The 18921-nt window shown below is 39.7% G+C and overlaps 1 protein-coding gene across 33 annotated transcripts in view; it reads left to right on the plus strand.

The window, feature by feature from the left end:
* The window catches only part of LOC126380053 (titin homolog), a 106470-nt gene that overhangs the window by 40588 nt on the left and 46961 nt on the right, over positions 1 to 18921 (plus strand). For all 33 annotated transcript variants that reach the window (XM_050029189.1, XM_050029190.1, XM_050029175.1 and 30 more), the window contains exons 4-11: positions 881 to 1061; positions 8793 to 8917; positions 9671 to 9846; positions 10550 to 10708; positions 11463 to 11605; positions 12142 to 12324; positions 12838 to 13035; positions 13264 to 18903. In XM_050029189.1, coding sequence (XP_049885146.1) covers positions 881 to 1061; positions 8793 to 8917; positions 9671 to 9846; positions 10550 to 10708; positions 11463 to 11605; positions 12142 to 12324; positions 12838 to 13035; positions 13264 to 18903 — 6805 coding nt within the window. The remainder of the gene's footprint in view (positions 1 to 880; positions 1062 to 8792; positions 8918 to 9670; positions 9847 to 10549; positions 10709 to 11462; positions 11606 to 12141; positions 12325 to 12837; positions 13036 to 13263; positions 18904 to 18921) is intronic.

An 18921-nucleotide genomic window follows, 5' to 3' on the forward strand; every position in this document is an offset into this window, starting at 1 on the left:
AAAAGCCAATGGTGGTTGACCGGAATTATCAAAACAATATTCTTGTGAGCCACAAATAACATTTATTATCACTTTAGGATATGATGATAAATATACAGTCAGTGAGATTCAATAGGATTAACTTATAAAGGTAAAAAGTACGGCCATTACGTCTGACAGGTAAAAAGCAAGAGAGAACGGGCAGAGAGCACAAACGTCTATATAAGTAAAAAGTAAAAAGGTCTATGACCACTAGTGGTGTTGCCCACGATAACACGATTATAAGGGTGCATATTCAATAGAGCATTTATATACCACGCCGGCGGGGTCGTGATCGGGGTCTTGAAGTGTACTAGGCACAGAACCCATCATAAGGGTTTATACAACCCTAAGTTGATGAAATAAACGTTTTTTTTTTATTTTATGTTTGATGAGCATATGACGTTTTGGATCTTAAGTGCAGGGGGGTTAAAATGGCCACATCAAAGTAATTCATCTAAGAAAGCAATGTTGCAATTTGACATTTGCGCATATAAAAGTAAGTGCGCAATGCAAACAAATCGTCGCTAACGTCGCAAACTGGCGTATCTACAACTTTCTGGCGAAACTGATTTGCACCTTTTGCTATCGTCAATAAGACACAAATCACTTTAGCAAAAAAATACAGATACGTCTGTTAACAAAGTTAGCCACGAAATGTCAAATAGCAATATTGCTTTCTTAGATGAATCGCTTCGACGTGGCCATTTTAACCCCCCAGTTTCCGCTAACACAGCTCACTTATCACGTTGGTCCAACAGAAAGCTCGGTGAGGCGTGGGTACTTGGTTCATCTTGCGTTGGATGTACCTTTGACGACCTAATTGGGATATAGTCATGAGTTTATGTTGTGTTGTTTCCAGGTGACATGGTACCGCAACGAGCGGCGCTTGATGGAAGCGGAGCGGATATCGCTGGTGCGCGACGGCCACTTCTGGTGCGCTGATGTGTCGGCAGTGAGCGTCGACGACGCCGGCAGGTGGACTTGCACGGCCGAGAACGCTGGTGGACGCGCCTCCTGCTCAGCCCACCTCAATGTCCTTGGTTAGTGAAACATTTCAATCAATCAATATTAAATCAATCAGTCTATCAATCAATCTATCAATCAATCTATCAATCAATCTATCAATCAATCTATCAATCAATCTATCAATCAATCTATCAATCAATCTATCAATCAATCTATCAATCAATCTATCAATCAATCTATCAATCAATCAATCTATCAATCAATCTATCAATCAATCAATCTATCAATCAATCTATCAATCTATCAATCAATCTATCAATCAATCTATCAATCAATCTATCAATCAATCTATCAATCAATCTATCAATCAATCTATCAATCAATCTATCAATCAATCTATCAATCAATCTATCAATCAATCTATCAATCAATCTATCAATCAATCTATCAATCAATCTATCAATCAATCTATCAATCAATCTATCAATCAATCTATCAATCAATCTATCAATCAATCTATCAATCAATCTATCAATCAATCTATCAATCAATCTATCAATCAATCTATCAATCAATCTATCTATCTATCAATCAATCTATCAATCAATCAATCTACCAATCAATCTATCAATCAATCTACAAATCAATCTATCAATCATTCTATCAATCAATCTATCAATCAATCTATCAATCAAGCTTTCGATCAATCTATCAATCAACCTATCAATCAATCGATCGATGATTTATTACATCAGTCTGTTGGCAACACCAACACAATTTAAAAATAAAAAATATAGTTTGTTAGTCTGACGTCACTTCCTGTTACATTTCGTCCATCATCGTTGTAAGCTCCATTGTTGCTCGCATAATTTACGCGAAATAAAAGTGCTTATTCAAGTCTCCGAGTGTTTTAATTAGTGCAGTGAAAGCAGCTCAACCTCACCATCTACACATACAGTCCACTAGCCCCAGCTGACATGGTCCATCGAGCCATGGTTTTGTTCTGCGCGACGAAAACCTATGATTTGGAGAAGTAACGCTTCGGAAATTTTGCGCTACAAGCATCACGATTTGGAGCAGAGCGACGACACTTCGCAGCGCGACGCAATATATACCATCTTTATTGGTACAACGCCTTCCCGCCACGCAAGAAGACGATCATAAGAAGAAATCAAGGATTTCCATTTTGGTCGGCATTGATTTCAATTACGCCGCCATTTTCTCTTGGGGCGCAAGCACGGAACGGCAACGTCGCGCGCGCAAAGGAAGAAATTTGGAGGGAACGACGACGGGGTCGTCACACGAGGCCACCGGGGAAAATACTTCACGAGCTTGCCTAGCAATCGGCGTCCCTGATTGGCGCTTTACATTTGACAGCGTCCAATCACGATCAACGCGTCCGCTTCACTCTTCCCCATTCGCAGGTTTATTTCCCAGAATCGGCCGAGCCTGCGCGCGTCGTATGAGTAGTTCATTCAACCAGCGAGCGCGCAGAAATCTCACAGCGAGTTTTTACCGCCGACGCCGACGAGTTTTATTGCAATTTTCGTTTGTTTACATTATAACAAACAGTGAAAATAACATTATTTAGTTAATTAATTACATAGTAAGTGATTGGTGCTAAGTTTGTGCAAGATGACGACGACTAGCGAGCTGGTTGCCACGCGAGGATATCTCAAAGGTACAATTACACGTATTTACAACTCTGTGTCGACTCAGGAAAATGTTTCTTCCGCGCAAACTGAAACACTGCTTGCCAGAAAACAAAAGCTAATGCAAGCATTTTCAGAATATGAAACTTCAAACATAAAAATGTTGTCGTTAGATAAAAATGCTAACCTCGAAAGCGACATAACAGAGGTCGAAAATAAGTACTATAGCATTCTCACTATAATAAACAATGAGATTAGTCGTCGTGAGCGCGATTCCAACCAGCAAGCTTCGTCCCCATCATGTAAATTAAAATTACCAGCAATTGATGTGCCTGTTTTCAGTGGAAAGTTTACGGATTACACGCCTTTCATCAACTTATTTAATTCATTGATTGATAGTAACAAATCTATTGATTTTGTTCAAAAGCTATACTATTTACGATCTTATTTGAAAGATGAGGCGCTAGACCTAATAAAAAACTTACCACTGACGGCAGATAGTTACAATAAGGCCATTACTCTATTGGACAATAGGTATAACAATAAGTTTAGAATTGTAAACGAACATATTACCACCATCCTTGATATGAAACCTGTAACAAAATCAACAGCAAGCAATCTTAGGGAATTTGTTGCTACAGTTAGACAGGAACTTGCTGCATTATCCAACTTAGAGCCAAATACGCAATATTGGGATGCTATATTGTTGTGTGTTCTATCCCGCAAACTAGATTTGTTCACGAGCCGAGCGTACCAGCTTGAGAGGGACACCCAGCAAGATCCAACAATGGACGACTTCCTTGCCTTCCTGACCAAGAGGGCCCTGGCGATGGAGAATGCTGAACCAGGTATTGGCCAGCAGCGGCTGCAGCAGCCCAGAGATCCAAGGGAGCAGTATCGAGGTCCAGCAGGCAGAGCAGTAGTTACCAATGCTACGGCTCAACCACCAGCTTGTCTATACTGTAAGTTGAATCACAAATTATATTTATGTCCCGGTTTCAAATTATTACCTGCAAAGAAAAGAGTTCAGTTTGTTAAAGAGAAGAGCCTGTGTAACATCTGTCTAAGTGCACACACAAGAAAGTGTAGGTACCACTTCCGGTGCACAGAGTGCAAAATGGCACATCACACTCTGCTACATGTCAACACCGACTTACACAATAGTGATACCACACCAGTCGTTGCATCACCTGCCTCTTTGGCAGCGAATAACTATAATGATGTTCTTTTGCCAACAGCAAAGGTGAAAGTCTTCGCTCGAGATGGCACTCCAATTTACCTCAAGGCCCTACTTGACAGTGGGTCCCAGCTGTCTTTCATAACGGATAAAGCCGTACAGCTGCTTGACTTGAAGCCCACAGATAATAATGTCAACGTAATAGGCATCACCAATACAAAGGCAAATGTCAAACGCTGCTTACCTGTGGATATTTATTCAGTGACAAGCCCCTTCAAGGTTTCGACTACCTGCCATGTTGTGGAGCGTATAACTTGTCAACTGCCTCAAAATAGATTCGATCTCTCAAGCCTACATTTGCCGAAACATATACGACTAGCAGACGAAACATTTAACATTCCCAGTGAAATTGACTTGCTAATGGGCGCGGATGTGGTATTTCAGGTCCTGCTGCCGACGTCGGAGTCGCCGGAGCCTCCGAGCTTCCAGTTGGCGCCACCGCGTGAGCGTCCGCAGCATGCATCCTCTGCCACCGTCCATCAGCTACGTCTAATCAACACACACCTGGGCTACATAGTTGGAGGCAATTTACCCCAGCTACCTTCGTCTAATTCTGCTGGTAAAGTTAGTTTACAATGTTTACAGTGCAACGACGAAATCTCTAGTAACTTAAATAAGTTATGGAAAACTGAAAGTGTTCCTGAAACTTTTATTGAAACATCTTCAGAGCATGAGCTCTGCGAATCTATATTTAAAGACACTGTACAGTTGAAAGAGAATCGTTTTGTAGTTGCACTGCCACTTAAACTGCCTCTAGAAGAAATTAATGACGCTTTAGGGGACTCTTTCCATTTTGCATACAAGCGGTTTCTCAATTTGGAAAAGAAGTTACATAAAAACCCAGATCTTTTCTCTGAATATCAAAAATTCATACATGAATACTTGAATCTTAATCATGGCCACTATGTTGATATAGAAACGATGCAATTAAATAAGGAAGCAACATATTTTTTGCCGCACCACGCAGTACTTAAACCTGATAGCAAAACTACTAAGCTGCGCACAGTCTTTGATGGGTCTATGAAGACTAGTTTGAAAGTCTCGCTCAACGATTTACTTTTAAATGGGCCGACAGTTCAAAGGGATCTTTTTGATATTTTACTCTCCTTTCGATTTGGTACTTTCACCTTCACTACCGACATAAAACAAATGTTTCGAAATGTGAATCTAGTCTCTGACCATACTTCATTACAGAACATCCTATGGCGCGACCACCCAGACGAGACCATCAAGTGCATAAGACTGACCACTGTGACTTACGGCCTGAAGAGTTCGAGTTATCTCGCGACACGATGTCTCAAGGAGCTCGCACTGCGACATGAATGCGACCTGCCACTGGCATCATTCATAATCAGTAACTCCACTTACGTAGATGACGTACTATACTCACACAATGACTTAAACACCATTCTAGAAGCCAAGTCACAACTCCGTCAGCTATTACAGCTCGGCAGCTTCCAGACCCATAAGTGGTCATCCAATGACAGTAGAGTGATCGATGACATTCCTATGACTGAACAACACTTTGACGTCCTTGACCTCGAACAAGACGACTGTAGTTTGAAGGCGTTAGGTTTGCAATTAGTCGTCAAAAATGACCAATTCAAAATTACTTGTCCAGAGCCCTTTCATAGCGATAAGATCACTAAAAGAGATATCTTGTCCTACATAGGAAAGTTTTACGACCCACTAGGTTTTGTTAGTCCTGTTGTGGTACAGGCCAAAGCTATCATGCAGAAATTATGGTCTTCCAAGACAGACTGGGATTCCACGCCTGATGACGACATTAGGAAAGAATGGCTCGAGTTTTCTTCCAGTCTTGCCGAGATGAAACCAATTTTTATTAACAGAAACATCTCTGTATCAGATGACGACATTGTGGAACTTATAGGTTTTTCAGATGCTTCCAGCACGACGGCGTATGGCTGCTGTGTCTACTTACGTGTTACCCATCCATCAGGCGACGTAGATGTACGTTTACTTTGCTCCAAGTCTCGTATCAATCCCCTGCAGAACAAGGGTATGACAGTCCCGCGTTTAGAGCTGAATGCCGCGCTGCTTCTCTCCATGCTTATTTCCAAGGTGCGGGCTACGCTGAATTTAAAAATCAAAATAAGCAATGTTTACTTATTTACAGACTCGCAAATCGTACTCGCATGGTTACTACTAACAATACAGCTGATTGTCGTTGGCTTTACGTCAACACGAAAGACAACCCGGCTGACTACATAAGCAGAGGAGTACGTCCACAAGAACTTGCTGACTGCGCTATGTGGTGGTGTGGGCCGACTATGTTGCATGATCCTGGTTTTTGTTTTGATGTCGGTTTCAGCTTACCTTCAGACATTCCAGAGACGAAAGTTGGTCCAGCATTCTCCATCAGTCAGGCAGTCTCTACAGGGGTCGTTACTAATACTGTTTTTCAACAGCTTCACAAACATTCTAGTATTTCTAAAATGGTTCGTATAATGGCTTACGTTATGAGATTTATTAATAATTTAAAATCTCACAAAGTCACACGCAAGTTCCTTTCTAGCACAGAATTAAATTCTGCTCTAATGTTGCTTGTCAGACATGAACAAGAAGTTCATTTCAGTGAGGAAATGTCATGTATTAATAATAATAAACCTGTTAAAGGTCCCTTGCACAGCTTACATCCATTCATTGATAACATGGGCATTTTGCGCGTAGGTGGTAGGCTACATCATTCTAATATACCATACCTGCAAAAACATCAGGCTATTCTACCTAAAAATTCGCATGTTACCAAGTGCATTGTTATAAGTGAGCATGAAAGGCTGCTCCATGCAGGGCCTAAACTTTTATTGACTAATTTAAACCAAAAATTTTGGATAACAAATGGCTTAATGTTTGTAAAAAGTATAACGCATAAATGCATTGTATGTTTCAGACAAAAGGCTACAGCTTCGAAGCAGTTGATGGGCTCCCTGCCGGCCGGAAGGGTAACTGCTACAAGTCGCCCTTTCGAGAAGGTTGGAGTAGATTTCGCTGGGCCTATAGATGTCAAACTTTCACGTGTGAGACGGTCGGTCACGGGCAAGGGGTATATTTGTGTTTACGTTTGTTTCGCCACTAAGGCAGTTCATTTAGAGCTAGCGTCCGACCTCACAACTGATACCTACCTAGCATGTCTAAGACGATTCGTTTCTAGAAGGGGACTGCCCAGTGAAATATACTCCGACAACGCCAGCACCTTCAAGGGGGCACAGAGCCAGTTAACTGAACTGTATGCCTTGCAGTCCTCTCGGGACCACCAAGGGAAAGTGCATGATTATTCAGCTCAACATGGAATCGATTTTCATTTTATTCCTAGCTACTCACCTACCTTTGGTGGCCTCTGGGAGGCTGCCGTTAAAAGTACAAAGTACCACCTTAAGAGAGTAGTACAAGGTCATTTATTAACATATGAACAGATCAATACTATTCTAGTAGAAATTGAATGTATCTTAAATTCGAGGCCTCTTGTCCCTTTATCCAGTAGCGATGTTAACGATTACAGTTATCTTACTCCTGGCCACTTTATAATTGGTAATGCATTAACTATGTACCCAGAAAAGGATGTATCGAATGTACCTCAAAATAGATTAAAATTTTGGCAACTATGTACTCATGTAAAACAATCTTTTTGGAAAATGTGGCACAAGGATTACCTTAATCTCTTGCAAAATAGACCTAAGTGGTTAGATATTTCTCCTAATATAAAATTAGGGTCTCTTGTTATTTTGAAGGAGGATAATGTTCCCACCATGGAGTGGAAAATGGCTAGAGTTGTAAAACTTGTACCTGGTCATGACGGCCACGTGCGCGCTGTAGAAGTCAAGACTTCCAATGGTCATACTCATGTGCGCTCCATTGTGAAAGTGTGTGTCTTGCCCATAGATGACTAATAGTGTTATAAGATTACTTACAGTTTACAGATTTACAATTTACTTTATTTACCTTTTGTACTAGGGGCAATACATATACTCTATGTGTACTCTTTATTTGGTTTGATATGCCAAGATTTTATGTGTATTTCTTTTCGTTGTGTAAAATGTATACTTACCAAAACTTAATTATAAGTAAAACTCTTTTATTTGATGTTTAAGCTTTATATAAACCACATACTTACGAACTTAGTTTTAAGGTGTGTTCCAATTTATAATTATTGATTTAAAATAAGGCTTAACTTCGTTATTACTTGTAACTTATTTTTATGCATACATTAGTACTTGTGTGTTTCCCTTTAGCACATAATTTGTAGCCTTACGCATGTTAGGTAACTTAGGTTTTAACTTAAATGTTTTTTATGACTTAGAAGTGTATTTGTGATAGGTCAAATTTAGATATTTTCAACCTAAGTTCTTTGTGATAGACTTAGCTATATCTTAATGGCACTTAGTTCTTTTGTGAGGCCGCAACATGTTGGCAACACCAACACAATTTAAAAATAAAAAATATAGTTTGTTAGTCTGACGTCACTTCCTGTTACATTTCGTCCATCATCGTTGTAAGCTCCATTGTTGCTCGCATAATTTACGCGAAATAAAAGTGTTTATTCAAGTCTCCGAGTGTTTTAATTAGTGCAGTGAAAGCAGCTCAACCTCACCATCTACACATACAGTCCACTAGCCCCAGCTGACACAGTCATTAACTATTACATTCAGTAGGTGCACAATAACGACCCTTGTTATTACGCACCGGCACAATACATCTTCTACACATAATTATTCTGATCATAATAAAGAGAAGCAATATAGGTACCCATTACATTATATTTTTGATTAATTATGTACCCGATCAATGAGAAAACCTAGGTAATCATCACGTTAAATCTGGACAACGCCATCTATATTTTTTTGGGGGAACTTAGCCTGGAAAGTCCTTCATTATATTTGGCTATACTGTGATTCCAGTGCCGAAGGCGTACAAGCGTCCAGAGTTCGTGGAGGAGCTCCGGGCGTTACTCACAGAGCAGGGCACAGTCTCGCTCGAATGCAAGGTGGTCGGCGTGCCCACCCCAGTATTGCGCTGGTTCAAGGTAACGTACATAGTCGCCATCTTTGAACGCCCTTGTGTCACCCTCACCTAATTTCTTTTTTGTCAGGATCGAATAGTATTTTGCTCCTAAAACATTCAGTACAAGTTCTTATGTACGTAAATATCAATTATCTTTTAATAGATATATTTAATAAAGGTTGGAGGAGCTCGGTGGCGTAGCGGTAAACGCGCTCGGTCTACGATTGTTGAAGTTAAGCAACTTTCGCAAAGGCCGGTCATAGAATGGGTGACCACAAAAAAAAATCATATCGAGCTCCTCCGTGCTTTGGAAGTCACGTTAAGCCGTTGGTCCCTGGCACTGGGCCCGCGTGATGGTCTAAGGGCCGATCTCCCTATCTATCCATAGGGAAGGCCCGTGCCCCAGCAGTGGGACGTTATAATGATCATGATAATATTTATTAAAAAAAAAATCATGAAGTATTTTTTAATTTCTGTAAAATTGACCCGATTGTACATAATAGATTTTAAATTGGCAACGACGACAATAATATGTTCCCCACATTATGGTTGCCTGAAAGAAATCGCTGTAAACGATAAGGCCGTCATTTGACATGTACTAGTTAAGTTACGGCCTCTGTAGTTTAGTGGTTGAGCGTTGGTCTCACGATCCGGAGGTCCCGGGTTCGAATCCCGGTGAACATGCTATTTACATCTATGATATGACTATTCGTTAGATTTGAACTTGCCGTGTCCATAAACAATGTCATAATATACCTTTCCTCTTTCATTGCAGGATAGTCGTGAAATCAAGGCTGGCGACGTTTTCGCGTTGACAGCTAACGCCGAGGACCCCACTTCGCTGGGCACTTACACCTGCGAAGCTGTCAACTGCATGGGCCGAGCCTACTCCTCATCCAAGGTGCATGTCGTCGGTCGCGGCAGCCGGGAGGGATCTGCTAAACCTTCCAGGTAATAAAATAAATAACAAGAGCAATATTTCTAAGAACAGCAGTCTAGAAGTCTAGAACAAAGCCTCTTCACTATTTTAAGAGCCACGCTCTTGTCGGTGCAGCATTCTCCATGCTACTTTTTTAGGGAAAAATACAAAAATAACGGCCTCCGTGGTCCAGTGGTTGAGCGTTGTGCTCACGATCCGGAGGTCCCAGCTTCGAATCCCGGTGTGGACAAATAACAAAAATCACTTTGTGATCCCTACTTTGGTTAGTACATTACAGGCTGTTTACCTGATTGTCCAAAAGTAAGATGATCCGTGTTTCAGAAGGCACGCTAAGCCCCGTTTGGTCCCGGTTACTACTTACTGATGTAAGTGAGTAATCGGTACATGAGCCATGTCTGGGGCCTATGGCGACTCAATAATAACCCTGACACCAGGGTTGATGGGGTTGGTAATCTATTTCACAACCCTTACGATAGAAGAAGAAGCGAAAAATAGGGCAGTGGTTCAATTCATAAAAAAATTAGTGTTTTTTTTAATTATTTTCTGTTCGAAACTTTTGCGACGGAAAATTCCACTTGATATCAACTCAGAATCAAGGCCTGAATCATCCCTCAAAGTTTTCGTTACGATGTCACTAATACCCTGTATATGTACCTGATATGTTCACTGCGAGATTCTTATAGAACTAACAATTTTATTTTCCGTCCAATCCAGCGTGACTCCCGAGCCGCCGCCGATCTTCACCAAAGAGTTGGAGCCGCAAGCAGTGAGGATCTGTGAACCACTGGCTCTTGGCTGTCAGCTGGTCGTTCCACCGTGGCCGCGCAGCGTAGTCTGGTACAACAAGGAAGGGAAACTCGAGCCGGGAGAAAGGTATTCATCAGTAATTTATGCCGAGAACCGATTAGCGGAGGCGTGGGTCCTAGTTAGTGTGGCAGTGTGTCTAAACTGTACACACAGTAACTCTCTTCAGTAAGGTGAATTTGCAATTAAACGCTGCGCAAAGGGTTATACTTACTTACTGTAAAAATATAACCAAAGCAATATTTTTTTTTCTTAGGTTTTGGCTTTCCGCGCTTGCGCATATGCCACAGAAAAAAACAATATGTTTGTCTACTCAAATATGAACGGGGAACTGTCATAACTTTAGGAACACTAACTACGCCGGATGGGAGAAATATGCAGTTTTAAACCTCATTAGAGAAAAAGTACATAAGTGTGGCTATAGTAAGATATTTTACACGATTTCTTGTGGTCATTGTGCAATTGTGCAAAAATAGAAACACTATTTGAATTATTCTGCCTGTTACCTCACTCGTCAATCAATAAATATAAGTACATTTTCCACAACGTCATATCAAAGTTTTCAATTTCTAATAAATATTTCAAGTAAGAATCTGTTTTCTAGTGCGCTGATATTGCACATATCGTATGCGTGTGACGCATACATCTGAAATTTGATATTAAATTATGAACTATGTCAGTGGCCTTTAGCGGCTCAATATTCTGGTTACCCTGAAGCCAGAGTACATGAGCTCGCACACTCGACTCACGACCTGCACGAGAAAAGATTAAAAAAAAACGGAAAGAACGATTTTTCGTAATTTGATGCTTTCTTGGCCGTCAGGTATCACATACTAGAAGATGGTGTGGGTGGATATCTGGTGGAGATACCGTCAGCAGAGTGGTGTGATGAGGGCGAGTGGAAGTGCGTGGCTACCAGCCAAGGCGGTAGGGTCGGCATATCCACCACTTATGTCAGTATGGAAGGTAAGAGTCACTAAATAATGGCACCCGATTTATTTAAAAAAAAAAAAACATATATCATGTCGTCGCTGATATTACCCCGACCGAATAAAAAAAAATGCGAGTAAGACGAGTACAAAATAAATGTCGTTATACAGTCGGTTATTAAATGTTAATGTTCCAAATTCAAAGTTTGAAAGTGGTTCCATTTTTTTGATGCTATGTTTTGTTATAAGTAATAATATTTAATGAAGTAAGTACATAACAGAGGGGTTAAAAAGGAATTTTGACATTTGCGCATATAAAAGTAAGTGCGCAATGCAAACAAATGTCAAATTGCAATATTACTTTTTAAGATGAATTGCTTCGATGTGGCTTTTTTAATCCCCCTGATTTATTAAACTATTTCACCAATGGAAAGCTACATTATTTTTGAGTGTGTCCCATATTACGCCACATCGTCACTGGTTAACAGGCGATATTGTGACCTAAGCACATTTACTAAAAAATATATTAAAAATAAAATAAAATTGTTATTATTTTATTGTACTTTTCGGCAGTCCCAAAGAACTACCGCAAGCCGCGATTCATGGAAAATCTGCAAGCAGTTCTGACTGAGGAGGGGCTCGTCTCCTTCGAGTGCAAAGTAGTCGGGTTCCCCACCCCCGTGCTCAGCTGGTTCAAGGACGGTCAAGAACTCAAGCCCGGAGACGTCTACCAGCTCACCGGCACCAACTCTCTTGGTGAGTTTTTAAAGAAAGTGAGAAAAATAAGAAAGAAACAATTAAATAACATCACACCGATATGCCCCCATTCCGTGATGCTCCGCAGAGAGTTAAAAAAACAAGAGAGATTTAAAAATAACAATAACATATAAGTTTTAGAAAAAAATACCGTAACGCGCTGAAAACCTATTTGAGCGTAACATTTGGTTCCGCATTTGCAAGAATCGAAATTATCATTTGGGTTTCTGGACTGGGAGCGAAATAAAAACATAAAGCCCGTTCAGCTGCACTAATATATAGAGATTGCAACACACCTTTTACCATACGGTTCATCCATCCATATTTATATACAGTTTATCCATCTTAGTAAGTATACGTTCATATTCTTGTATACTTCAACTAAACTATAAAACAGTCCTTCAAAAGTACCTGTTGTGGGAATACAGCACTATCTCTTCATTTACGTCCACGGAACAGCGTCTACAGTGTTTACAATATCAGTATGTTTAATTGTTTTTTATCTGGTTATAGGATCATACTGCTGCATAGCGCGTAATTGCATGGGGCAAGCGAGCAGCTCAGCAGAGCTCACGGTAGAAGACATCCAGAACCAACTCAATGAAGAAGAGAAACTACAACTGTTCTCCAAGAATCAGGCTCCGAAGTTCCTGCAGGGCCTCAAGAGCGTCGAAGCCAAGATCGACGAACCATTCCGTTTCACTATCAAAGGTATTGTCATAAAAAAGATATTCGTTGTTAGGAAGTATTGAGCTTTATGCTAATTATAACAAAAATTAGAGGTCTGGGTCGTGAATTTCTTAAAAATCTGGGATATTTTCTGGGCTAAGCGAAAACTATATTTTAAAGGTTAAGTTGGCTCTGGTGACTGGTTAAGAAATAGATGAATCTTTTTCATAGGGATACGCGTATAATAATTTGTTTTTTTTACTGTTGCAGTACAAATCCCCCCGGAACCGTCCGTGTTGTGGTACCGCGACGACCAGCCTGTTGACGAGTCCACCCGCTGCCACCTCGGCAAGGAGGATAAAGGGCTGTTCTTCCTCGACATCCAGAACCTTGAGTTCATCGACCAGGCCGAGTGGAAGTGCGTCGCCATGAACGACTTCGGTCACAGCGTCACCTCTTGCTTTCTTAAGCTCATGATACCCCGACACTATAAAAAGCCACGCTTCCTCGAAAATCTACAAGCAATTCTATCCGACGAGGGTGCAGTTAATCTCGAATGCAAAGTCATAGGAGTACCACAACCAGTTCTAAAGTGGTACAAAGACGGCGAAGAACTTAAACCTGGTGATATCCACCGAATAATCTCAGGCCAAGACGGTACCTGCTGCCTTGGGACATACACATGTGAAGCCCGTAACTGTATGGGCATAGCAGCCAGCTCCGCATCTTTACTTGGATTTGATGATTCCATGAAAGCTAAGAAAAAGAAGGTTGAAGATCAAGCGTTACAAAGAAATCTGTCTCTCAGTACTATTCACGAAGAAAGAACGTCACAAATGTACGACACGCCAGTCGGTGATATTACATTGGATGACAAAGGAGAAATTTCGTTTTCTTTCGATGGCAAAGAAGTATCTGTTTCTCTGTACGAAACTCCAGATTTAACGGAAGAAGAAGCATTACAGATCGTTGAAATGTATGCCGACCAACTCTCTGAAAATGTCACAGAACATAACGTAGTTGAATTACCTCCATTGAGGTTCGTGAAGGAAACATCTACTTCTGGAAACTTGTTGATGGAAGCTATAATTATCGATGTTTCTCCGGAATACTTTGTCTCGCCAGAAGAAGATTTAAGAACCGAAGCTGATATAGAAGACATTTCCATCGCAGACGAAAATGGCCCTCCACAGTTGTCTTTGGACACAGACATCGGAGGTGAAGATTACTTAGAAAAAACAATGGCTCTTCTCACTGACGAGAAAGTGGATATACCAAAGAGATTTGGACGTAAGAAGTCGGATTCCGTAAAGAGCGGGGAGGATTTCTTTAGCTTGTCGCGCGAACAGTCATTTTCTGAAGAGAAGAGAGATGACGATACTCAAATATCGGAAAGTTTTGCAAGTGCTCGAAGTTCAGCCAAGGTAAAATCTAAGTCGTTTAAACCATCTGATGAAGAAGCTAAAGAATCATCAGATGTAACGAAGACAATAGTCACCAAAGACGAAGCTCAAAATTACGCTGCTGAACCTGAAATATCTCCGGTTGTTAAACCAAAACGTGAACGCCGCAGTAGTCGTGGATCAAGACGCTCTAGTTCTGGCAGTGAAAAATCTTTGAGTAAATCTAGAGATGAACCCAGAAAAAAACCAGAACCTGAGGTAATGGAACCTGTTAAACCTGTCAAATCAGTCAAACTCCCGATGAGTAATGAAGAATTTAAAACTAAAATGATCAACGTTAGTTCAACACTATCCAAAGTTATTAATGACGTTCAAATTATAGAAAGAGATATAATTTTAAAGTCTGAACTCATGTCATCTGCCGCTACTGCATCAAGAAGTCTAGAAATCATAAGTAGTTTGATAAGTCCTCTGTCTGAAATTCACAGTATTGTGGATGTAGCTAAAGAATCTATTTCAGATTCTAAAGAAGTTAGTAGCACATTATTCAACAGCCTACCTCAACCTCTGAAATCTCTCCAGCAATCTTTAACGATAATCGAAAAGTGCATTGACGTAGAAAGTGATAATAGAACACTTGTGAAAAGAACCTGTGTTGCATTTATCGAGACCTGTGGAAATGACGTGCAAAATCTTATGTCTGAACTTAGTTCAGTCACGAGCAAGGAATATTTATTAACAGAAGAAAGAACACTCAATGAAATTGAAGCACTTGCAGAAGAAGTCACAAAAGTTATAAAGTACTCAGCTGATACAGTTAAAACAAAGAACTTGTTGAGTGAAGCTAGTGAAATAAAACCTGAAGAAACATCGTTTGAAACAAAACACCTGAGAGATACGCAGAAAGCAGTATATGAACTCAGAAGTCCATTGAACTCCTTACTATGTATAGCTGAAAGTGCAGATAGCGGTAAGATGGTAGATGTGGCTAAGGTGAAACACAGTGACGTCATTCTTACCGATATGTCTGCCTCAATTCAGGATCTCCAAGCTGCATTAGAACAAATCGAAAATCTATCAGTTCGAGAATCAACCACATCCTTGCATAAATATAATACCGAAATCATAGAAACTGTTATGGATTCTGTGCTCAAGCTTAGAAATTCATTTGAGCAGCTAACCGTAGAAACAAAAACTGAGGAAGACAGAACTGTTTTAAGACAGGCTTTAGCTTCTATCAAGCATAACTTGAGTGAGATATCCTTACATATTGATACAGTAGAAAGAAACATTGGAACATTCGATGTTTTGCAAAGTGACAATAAATTGGAAGTTCTTCAAAAGATGGCTCAGATACTCATAGCATTAGAAAATAATTTACCGAGATTAGAAGTGATACCAGAAGTGAAAACACATGTGGACGTATTCCATAAGAATTTGACTAAAGTTCTTGAGAACGTTATAGAGACTAATGATGCTAAGAAATATTTTACTCTTATGGAAATATGTGATGCCGTCAATAGACTTAACAGTTCTATAAAGAACATAGATGCAGATGTTATATTGTCCTTGGCAAGCTTTAGCAATACGCTAACTATAATCCAAGAATATTTTGTGAAAAATATATTTGAGCCTGAGCTGAACTGTTCTATACTCAGCAACATAACTGATGTACTAGTTGGTATACAAGAAGCTCTAAACCATGCTGATGAAATCAGTATCCAAGTTGATTCAGAACATATTCAAGATATTTCATCTCAACAATATGACGGAGCGAAAGCAAATGTTTTAATTGAACATATCGATCATACCATAGCAGCTATAAGCAATGTGAAGTCGATAGAAACAACTAAGGAGTTAAAAGCAGCTCTAACGCCTGTTTTGGAAACTATTTGCCCGGTATTAGAGGAACTTAAACGTAGTGTGGCTTCAGCGAGACCAAGCGACATCCAGCAAGAAGAACATGTGTCAGAATTGTCAGAAGTTTCTTTCGCAAAAACACTAGCTACCCCTATTTGTGAGCTGAATCAAAACATTGTAGTATTAAATCAAATGATCGTAGAAAACATTGAAAGCATTAAGGAAAGTACTGAAGTTATATCAACTATTGCTGAACCTCTCCATGAGTTACATACAACACTAGAAGTTCTTCAGCAAGAAGTTATTTCACAATACGGCGAAGATATCTCAACATACGACGTGAGTGTTAATATAGCCAGTGCTGTACAAAATCTCCAGAGCTGTATTGTAATGATTCAAGAACAAGCTGGAGTAGAAGCGGTCGACGATATGTCGACTTTGGAAGATATATCTGGCATTAAAACCACAGCTGATACGATTCCGTCCGATCGTTTAATATTACCAACCGCTGAGGAGACAGTGGCTGAACAGGCGTTAGAATCGCTAAGTCAAGACCTCGAAGCATCTGCCACAGCTCAAGCGCTACAATCTTTAAAAGAGCACATAACAGTATTGCAAACACCTGAAATAATCGACGCACTAGATTCCCTTTCTGAAGTCAGCGACTATTCCAGTTTAAAATCTATTGCGTTGGGTTTGGGTGAGCTTCATGCTGGTATCGAAGAGATTCTTCATCCAGTTGTGATGGAAAGTTCAAATGAGTTGAACAATTTGATTAATACTTCCAAATTGACGGCTATTGCGGAGCCTATGCAAGAACTCCAGCAAAGCTTATCTGTCCTAGATATGAGTAACATTCCAATTTTCGAACATATTCTAGAAATGCCGGCGGAAAAGATACATTCCGTGTTGCACAACGTAATTGAATTTAAGGAACAATTAGATAAGTGCATTCACGCTGTTTTCCCAGCAATGGAAACTGCAGAAAAGACAATAGAGATATCAAACAAAGTGGAAACTTTACGTGAAGTATGTGAAAATATGAAAGATGTTATTAAAACTACTAAATTGGTGTCAGAAGAAGTACCTGTTAAGCAAGAGGTTCTTATGTTAGAAGAAACTATCAACAATCTTCTTGACGCTACCGATGTTTCCAAAGGCATTAAGATTGAAAATGTTAAGGTTATTACTGAAGAGTTATATCAAAATATTCTAACTGTGCAAGAAGAAATTATTCAGTTTACTTCGCATACACCAGAGCAATTGTCGCAAGAAGCTCAACTAATACAAGCTATAGATGAGATTGAGAGTAACATTGCCGTGTTAGAGCAATACGAATTCGTTGATCTCTCGCGAGCTTCTGATGTAACGTCTTGCACATCCCCTCAGATAGCGATGGAATTAGAGTCAGAGTCACTGTTGCAAATGGACGACATTGTAGAAAATGCTGTTAATGTTGTCCAAGACTCGACACAAGATACACCAATTGCAGATTTAATGGCTATCGAAGATTTCTTCAAGATTTGCAAAAACGAATTCACCATACTGAGATGCTTGATGACTAAACAGCTCAGTCACAAGAAAATAATTAGAATATTACAAGAATTTACTTCACTTCAGACTACCATTAATGAATTTAAGCAGAAGCGGACTGAACTTCAACTATCTGAAGATATAGACTCATACTTAACAACTTTCCTTATTCACGCCGATGACTGTTTAAAAAATGTGCAACAATCCTTGATTAAGATTGTGCAATCTCAATCAGAGATCCTCATTAAAACACCCGTGAAAAAACTTGAAAATACAAAGAAAGCATTAAAACAAATCCCAGAAGGCAAAATATCGCCTCTCATTGCTGAAATAGCGAAAAAGTTTGACGATGTTGTGGAAGCCGCCAAACCATGTATTAAATATGCTGAAACTGCGATTATTGAAGAAATTACAGATTCCTCCATGTCTACAACTTCAAAAGTAGACGAAAATATTCTAGAAGGAAAAATGGAGGAGTTAACATGGTTTGTCGAAGAAAAGAGCAATATGGAATCATTAGACGAACAATCAAAACAAGTGTTAGATATTGTTTTAACTTGTATTCAAAAACACGAAAACTACAAAGATGCTATAGGAACGGGCAAGACGTTAATAATATTAAAATGTTTGTCGGAATGTTCCGATGTTTTACAAGAGACTATATTAGAAAGCAAATCTAAATCACTCAGTACTGAAGAAAAGATAGAAGACAGTAATCTGAAAGCAGTATTAATCGAAATGTTGGAACCACTGCAAGCTTTACACAGTCAACTTAACAGTGTCCAAGAGCAAATTTTGTCTGGAGTAGAAGAAGACTCAATTTCAGTCGATATTCCGTCCACAGAATCTCTCGTGCAAACAATGACTGAAATTCACAAAGAAATTCAGCAAGTAGAAGCTGAAAAAGTTATCGTTGATAGTGAGGAAATATCACTCATCATGGAAGTTGACAAAGAAATTCATTCGATTCAAGACAGCATACGATCAATGGAAAATGTACCAGTAGCTCAGGTAGTAAAAGAAATATCTAAACCGATAGATGAGATAGAGAAGTCTTTGCACACTATATTAGCATCTGAAAAAGTTATTGAAAGCAAAGGCCAGCTTCCTGCAGGTGAGTGTATTTTTATTG

The sequence above is a fragment of the Pectinophora gossypiella genome, chromosome Z (genome assembly GCF_024362695.1).
Source record: "Pectinophora gossypiella chromosome Z, ilPecGoss1.1, whole genome shotgun sequence".
Classification (NCBI taxonomy): Eukaryota; Metazoa; Arthropoda; class Insecta; order Lepidoptera; family Gelechiidae; genus Pectinophora; species Pectinophora gossypiella.